The sequence below is a fragment of the Suillus discolor genome, assembly GCF_016758755.1.
Source record: "Suillus discolor strain FC423 chromosome Unknown F5147scaffold_26, whole genome shotgun sequence".
Classification (NCBI taxonomy): domain Eukaryota; kingdom Fungi; phylum Basidiomycota; class Agaricomycetes; order Boletales; family Suillaceae; genus Suillus; species Suillus discolor.
The window spans coordinates 369561-377452 of NW_024541273.1; the positions used below are offsets into that span (position 1 = coordinate 369561).

At 49.9% G+C, this 7892-nt stretch overlaps 1 protein-coding gene across 1 annotated transcript; it reads left to right on the plus strand.

Moving 5' to 3' along the window:
* The first annotated feature begins 588 nt into the window (after positions 1 to 588).
* Positions 589 to 4112, plus strand: F5147DRAFT_167096 (uncharacterized protein). Its single transcript, XM_041428363.1, has 4 exons — positions 589 to 608; positions 683 to 802; positions 858 to 4045; positions 4107 to 4112. Exon 3 carries the CDS (start codon positions 865 to 867, stop codon positions 4030 to 4032), a length of 3168 nt encoding a protein of 1055 aa, XP_041293077.1. The 5' UTR covers positions 589 to 608; positions 683 to 802; positions 858 to 864; the 3' UTR covers positions 4033 to 4045; positions 4107 to 4112.
* The last annotated feature ends 3780 nt before the right edge of the window (positions 4113 to 7892 follow it).

Genomic DNA, 7892 nt, shown 5'->3' on the forward strand with positions numbered 1-7892 from the left:
CCTCGACGCTCCTCGTACAAGTGAATATTTGCAACGTATTGTCAACCGATGACTCAACTTTGGTCACAGTTTCGCCAACTACTGCACGTTTACATGATCATCTCGTTCGACCTTCAAGCCAATTATTTACAACAGTGCATGCAATCGCTATCAACATCCACCCTTGTTCTTTTTCGTGAGCCCTAAGCTTCGCGGGACTTAATCAGGCTTCAAAGTAAGAAGTACCGAGAGAAAAAAAGATGCAACGATAATAAACGTGTGGGGTACCTTGGATACTGCTAATTGTGGTCAGTTCATCGAGCTCCAGTCGGACGCCTTCTACTGCTCTAGCAGTACTACTGCAGTTTCGACATCATCGGCTCAACCGTTCCTAACGCCAGTTTCTACGTTCTAGTAACGGGGTAAGCAATCTCTTATTTCCAGATCAATTGATCTAAGCGTACATAGTCTTATAATCGCAATCAGTTCATCCTCATGTCTAGCCTGTGATCACTGATCATATCTGCCCTCCTGATTCTTGCAATCTACATCTCTCAGCCCTCTACTACCCTGACTTTCTATCTATCTGCCAGCTTCATCGTGAATGCTGCTGGTCCTTTACCAGCTGCGTAAGTCCGTCCGCCTATATTATATTCAAACTTCCCCAACGCGTGCCCCAACACGAGGCATAATCACATCACAGGCTCCTCGCAATCAGACTTAGCCGCCGTCTTCTAAACAGAGTGTTCGAGGTCATCTCACATCATTTCCAACTCCATTTCACTATTCTCTTCAATCCGCCAAAGCCAGCGACTCCTCGACGGTACTCAAGCTATTCTATTTAATCTCATCATACTTTGCTGATCTTCCTCTTACAGACACGTCATGACGACCCTGTTTCAAACTACCACTGAATCATCTACCAATCAATCCGCTGCTGATTTCGAGCCTGACGAACAATGGAAGAGTCGTCTCAAAGTCGATATCGAGAACAACTTGCGTTCCATGGTCGACGAAGCTAAACAGAACCTGCAGGACACCCTCAAGAGAGCCCCAGTCAGCGCTCCCGACCGCGAACGCTTGACAGAGGAACACCTTGCTACCATGAAGAACATCCGTAATCTTGCCGAGGAGCAATTCCGTATCGCCCTAGAACGCGAACGCCAAGAACGCCGTTGGGCTGCCGGTCAGGCCTTAGATCAAGAATGGTCAGACACAATGATAAAGGAGCAACAAGCTATCCTAGACAAGATTGAAAGAGAACGCAAAGATAAAGCTGCTCATCCTTCTTCTTCCTCGCAGCCTATCGCAGATCCTTCAATATCCCGTTCTAGCCGTTCTCCAGAACGTGTTTGGACCCCACACGAGCAGGCGGAATTAGAGCACGAGGCAGATTACTTCCCTCGTTTACCCAGTCGGGAGTTTGAGGAAGACCACGTACCACCACCTCGCGATACCGGCAAGGCTCGTGCCGGGTCTGTCAGCAGTACTGGAGTGGGTTCATACAAACCACCATCTACGTTGGATACCACAGACAGAGGTTTTGAGCGCCCAAAGCCTTCACCCACTATCGACGAACTAGACGACATGCCTAGATCTGCTCGTTCACCTACGGATGCTCAGGACAGCATCAGACGCGGAAGTCTTCGCCGCAAAGCTAGCATTTCTACCAGACAACTCCCAGAATTCTGGCACCCTTCTATCACGCCTGAACAAGACGCTCAGATGTCTCGTACTTTTAGTATCGCGCGTCGTGGGAGCACGGCGAGCACTACCTCTTCCTATCGGGGTGCACCATCAGTGCTCAACATCCCGTTTTCTTCCGAGCCGCACGATATCATGCCCAGTGCGCCCGAGAGAGAAAGAGAGCGCATTTCAGCTGTGGAACAAGAGTGGAGTTTCATAGATAGAGCAAGAGATAGAGAGAGAACGACGTCGTACACTTATGCTGAGGCTCGGGCTGGCATAGCGACTACTCCTCAGCGGCTGGACGACCGTTATCCACCGCCCACATCTGCACCCATCCTAAGCTCCGCAATCACATACTCACGCCCCATAGAGAGCCCCAGCTCTGCAGTCCCCATATACTCTCGCCCTGTAGACAGCCCAAGCTACACCCGTTCCTCAGACAGCACTCGCCCCCCACCCTCAGCCAGCAGACCCATCGCGACCAAGAAATCCTTCACGTTTGATGATGGCGGTTTCCAGTCCAGCCCGAGTCCCAAAGGCTGGAATGGCCCCTCACGCTCGCCGTATGACACCCGCTACGAGACCTCGCGCTCTCCCCAGACACCAGAAGAAGTCCCGCGGAGTTGGCAGTCTTCCAACTTGCGCGCGAGGCTGTCGTCGCAGGACATGCGTTATGGGTATAATGCGGGCGAGAGTGGGTATTATCCTGCTCGACCTGTTCATACGCATCATGAGGTGTCGGAGGGGGAGTATGATGTGGATCTTGATGATGCTGAGTGGCGGGAGTATGGTGAACGTCAGATGCGTCAGAGAGAGGATAGTGTGAATTTGAGGAGGAGGGAGGAGGAAGTTGCTCGGCGTGAGCAGGAATTGAGGAGGAGGGAGGAGGAGGCGAGACGGGAGGAGGAGGCTAAGCTAAAGGAGGAGGAGCTCAAGCGCAAGGAGGAGGAAACTAAGCGCAAGGAGGAGGAAACTAGGCGCAAGGAGGATGAAATCACACGCAAGGAGGAGGAAGCTAGGCGGAGACAGGAAGAGGCCGATCGCAAAGAGCTCGAGGTCCGGAGAATGGAGGAGGAGGCGAGAAGGAAGGAAGAGGAAACTAAACGAAAGGAAGACGAAATCCAGCGGAAGGAGAAGCTTGCGAGGAAGAAAGAGGAGGAAGTCAGGAGGCAGGAGGCCCAGGCCAGGAAACGGGCGGAAGACCTTCGAAGACAGGAGGAGGAAGTTGCCAGGCGGTTAGAGGAAGAGGAGAAACGTGTTGCGCTAGAGATTTCGCGAAAGTCTATGGAAGCGAAACGCAAGGAAGATGAAGTTAAACGCAAAGAGGAAGACGCCAGGCTCAAGGAAGAGGCAGCACGCGCCAAAGAGGAAGAGATTCAGAGGAAGGAGGAGGAACTCATGCGACGGGAGGAAGAGTTGCTTCGCCGGGAGGCAGAGGCGATCCGCAGATCAGACGACAAGCAGAAAGTTCAGCAGGATGAATTTCGGAAGCGTGAAGAAGAGATACGCCGCCAGCGCGCAGAAGAGAAGAAGAGGCAGGAAAAGTTCGAATGGGAGACCTGGGGTTTTTATCCACCGGAGACCAGTCGACCCACGCCGCCTCCCCAGATGGCTACTTCTCCATCTCAATCTTCTTCGTCTTCTACGGGACCTTGGCCAATTCCCAATCGTAGTGATCGTAGCATGCCTGGACCAAGTCCGCCCACAGATAGAAGCAGCTCTGGATCGACCAGTACTAGTCGTAGCAGTGCTGCCTGGACATCCTCGACTCGGCCGAGCTCGACAGCCAGCTCGCAGTCACCGAGCACACCTAAGCCACCAACGCCGTCAGCCCAGCAGAACGCCAAAACAACGTCCGGTCCCCCACCCACCCCCTTTTCAGAAGCGGATTTCCACCGCCGTCAGGCTGAACAAGCTCAGCAGCGCGAGGAACAATTCCGTCGGGAGCAAGCCAAGTTAGAGCAGGAAAGACTCTTAAAGGCTGGAAAAGCCTTGGGAAAGCAGGACACTATCAGACTCTTCGAGCACCATCGTGGTCAGTGGGATAAATTGCAGATATCTAGCGTGTTGGGCGTTTTGATATGGGATGATTTCCCGTGGCCTGTGTTCAAACGGCCAAGTGGCCCCGATGACGTGACAGCTCCTTACATCACAGCCTACATGTTATCCCCTCTGCATCCTGCCGACAAGTCTGCGAAGGACCGCATCAAGGAGAACATCAGACGTTGGCATCCTGATCGATTCGAGACCCAGCTACTGCCGAAAGTCAAGGAGAGCGACAGAGACATCGTGCGAGATGCTGCCGGTACGGTGGTCAGGGTGCTGAACGATCTCCTGCGTTCTAGCACACAAGAATTTGCTTGAGAACGCACACGGAGTAAGCACGCACCTCGGTGTTTGCATGATTTGCGGAGTGCTGACTTGATGTTTTGTTGTAGCTCTTTCACATGTATGATACCCGCTCAATCATTTGTATGCTGCACACGGATTACATGGCTTATGACATGGTGTATGAGAATTGAATATTCATGTTTTTTTATCGGATTTGGTTGTGGCGTGTACGGTAATATATTGTTGAGGACGCGCAAAAATCGGGAGCTTATTCTCTGGTCTTGATCATATCGTAGGTCGAGTAGCGCGTGAGTCAGTGGGTGGAGATCGTCAAGTCGCATACAACAATCTAAGAAATTCGAGATGAATAAAGTTTGAGTTTGATGCAAAATGCAAAGAACTTGACAAAGTTCAAAAAAAATGGACGTCTGTCAGATCCAGACTTCTCGGATCTCATAGTGAAACTCACTAGTACTTGAGTTTGGTGGCTTGTATTTATACGTATGATTCTGTTTCATGTAGGAGCTGTCACATCTCGGTACTGGATTGATTGCGGGTTCTCCGGGCATTGAGCTGGAGGGCCGCTTGCCCTAAACTCTTTCTACGAGCGCCCATCACCAGTGCAAATCGATTCAGGGATTGTTTGACCAATTTCGCATATGCATGCTGCATAATGTTTGTGTAAGTCCGTAATTGGTGCCCCACGTATTTGCTTTATTCGAACAAGTCAGTGTAGTTGAACCAGGCACGTTCTTTCATCATTTGTCCCTGCCGCAATCCCGGCTCGATACAGCCATTCTCTTGTGTTTCAAGTTAGCCCTCAGCTTTATCTCTCGCGGACTAAACGACAATCACGAACCCAGAGCGGTGAGCAGTTGATTCACTCACTGTGACTGCCTGCACCGGATGAACTTATTCACCACTTGTGCCAGCCGGAGATTTTGTCTTTGAAGCCTGACATCACTGCCGTGTGTATACAATCGGGCCATGGCTGTATTCTTAACACAGTGGTTCACCTCTCTGCTGAAAGTGTCACAAACATGAAACAAGGCTAATTGACTGGTAGATATCACTTTACCTCGAGACCTTCTGTTTCTTTTCCCAATCATATATGATCGGTTCTCTTTGATTTCTCGCTTGATCACACTGGCCTTCTCTTGTTTTTACTCTAGCACCGATTTGCTGCATCACAACCCCCGCCATTTCTCTTCGGATACCTTCGCAGCGGTCCAGACCTTCGAAATATTGATCTTGGTGAAGTCGATGGCGTTACGAACATGGTAGTTGCCGAGATAATCGTGATGAGGAAACTGACTTCTGGTGGATTCATATTTACTTTTGAATACACGCGCAAAGCTATACTTTCGCATCAGGTATAGTCCCTTTTCTTGCCGTGAAGATTGCTCTAAACTTTTTGAACGAAGAAGCGACCTATTTGTGACATCCGATCATTACCCAAAGTGAAGGCAAATTCTTGTTGTGCGCTCCGTGAATCGTCCGCGGTTAGTACCGACCAACCCCTCGCCTGGTGGGCCACCTATCATTCTTGATGTCATCTTCACTGTTGTGTGGTCACCAGCGGGAACCAACAAGTGCATTTGCTCCCTGCTGGAACAACATGTCAGCTAGCAGCTGACATCAAGAAGGTCAGTACTTTGCGTTTACTTTGAGGATCCATAAACTGACACGAGGAATATAAGAAGAAGGCTGCGGTGCGGTCGAGTATGGTCATACTCGTTCTATGGCTTCTACTCACTAGGGTCTTTTTAGCTTAGTTCTTCTTCGATGATGCAAGCGGGCGAGGGCGCCGATATTAACGACTAAGAGCGGGTCCCGAGCACGATCCTAGGGGCGGTCCGAGAAATGAGACCGAGGTGTGAGAGGTAATATGGTGGTAAGGTAAGGACCGTACCTAATATGATAACTCATTCGATATCGTTCTCTGGGCTCGATGCAATGCTTTTAGAATGCATGTATTCGACTAAACAGAACGAACGTCCTCTCGACCTCTAAACATGACGATAAAATCTACAGGCTCGATCTATATCGACACGTATCGCTTGTTTCTAGTCCATTCCTTGTGGCGTCCCGCCAACTTACCGTCAACCATATCAGTTCGAAAGGAGGAAGATACTGTTTCCAATGCAAAGGTTTGTAGCTAGCTACAGTAGAATTTATCCCGCGCCTCGGCGCGATTTTTTTTTTTGGCGCAAAAAAACGTTTGCTGTGTCTCCATATGCCGATTCACGTCAATATTAATGCCGACAACTTGAAGGTGCTTCGAGTGCTTTAAAAAAACCGGTCCCTGTCTTTCGGATGGAAGTGGCATGCCCCATGAGGATCCAGAGAGTCAACCAACTCGTGATGGCATGCTGTTTCTGGCAGGAGAGCATGGCCTATGAAAAACTGTGTCCTGGTGGATGATGCCATTTTTATAAGTCGGTTTCACGATGACGGCACGCATTTCTCGCTTGCCCTACCCGATAATATATTGCTCAGCTATGCAAACTAGGTACTCCCACCTCATCGCCCTTCCCAAATGCCCAGACCTACCTCCATACGTGCACTGTCTGGGGTCGGTGCCAAGCCTGCGTGCTCCGGGGTACACGCTTAGTCATCCTCGCTGTTGATCCACGACAACAACTTCAAGAAGCTAGATTTCGGGACTCGAAGTACACGTCACGATGTGAGCGCTAGCCGTTAAGGGTTTTGTAAACCTATTGCATGGTTGAACTATCACCATGTTTTTTCAACTCCTGCCAAAATTCCCGGGCATGTCAACGTGAAAACTACACGCTGATCAGTGGCGTAGCGGAAGCATTAGGTGAGGTCAACCGCCGGCGGGAGTTTTCAACATGGTCCGACTCAGTCCTGGACTAACCTTTAACTAGTCAGTGGTGGTATATGGTACTGGAGTTGACTGTAGTAAGTCCTGATATCTCGAACCTGTTACATGAAATCCAATGCTCTGTCAGTCTTTATCACATAGATCGAGAATGATATGTGTGACATGAATAGATGATCATCCCGCGTGCCCCGTGGGGAACCCACGATGAACCATCGATGAACAACAATTGCAACGTGGCAGTTCACTTACTAGGATCACATCCTACGATTCCTATCACATCTCTATTTGCATTACTGCCACGACTCACAAACCGCCACTAGCCTGAGTGGCCATGGAGTACATGCGCATCATGTATTTCCCGAACTTCCTCCATTTTGAAACTCGGTCCACACTCCCGGAGGGCTTCGGTTCACATGCAGATGCTCTGATGGGTCTTGTATTCAAACTTGTGATTTGTCTTGAACCTTCCTGATTATGTTGAAGAGAATTTTTCGATCGTTGAGGAGATCGCAGCAACCTGGTACGTGGCCGTTCTCTCGGGTGCTATTTGATTTGACCTCCTTTTTGTTTTTGTTTAGCCGGCCTTCCTACAAGTAGGCGCGGTTATTGTACACTGATCTTCAGAACCCAGACTCGTCGGCATTCTGCTTGCACCGCCGCTTCTTGGTCGGTCCCCTGTTCAGTGCCAATCAGTGTCCTGTCAAGATTACTGATTGGTATCGGGGTTATGCGAATGATGGACCTAGTAAGGGAGCCCAGGGGCTGTAGAAGAACTTGCTTTGCAAATACTGCCTGTCATCCAGAGAATAATGTTTCATCTTTGGACAAGGTATCTACATCATTATGTGATCGTCACCCTCGCAGTGCGCTTGTCATGCAGAGCATACTAAGTCGGTCCATGATGACATCTTTTACCCCAAACGCAATATACGGGTGAATCACGACAACAGGGAGCTGCTAACTTTTCCCTGACAACTGCAGGGTGAAACAACGAGCACCCTTAGAGACACTAATGCTGATGGCCTTACTGCCAACCGTGATAGGG

Coding starts and splice junctions, on each gene's coding strand:
- F5147DRAFT_167096 (XM_041428363.1), top strand. CDS start 865: ATGACGACCCTGTTTCAAACTACCACTGAATCATCTACCAATCAATCC.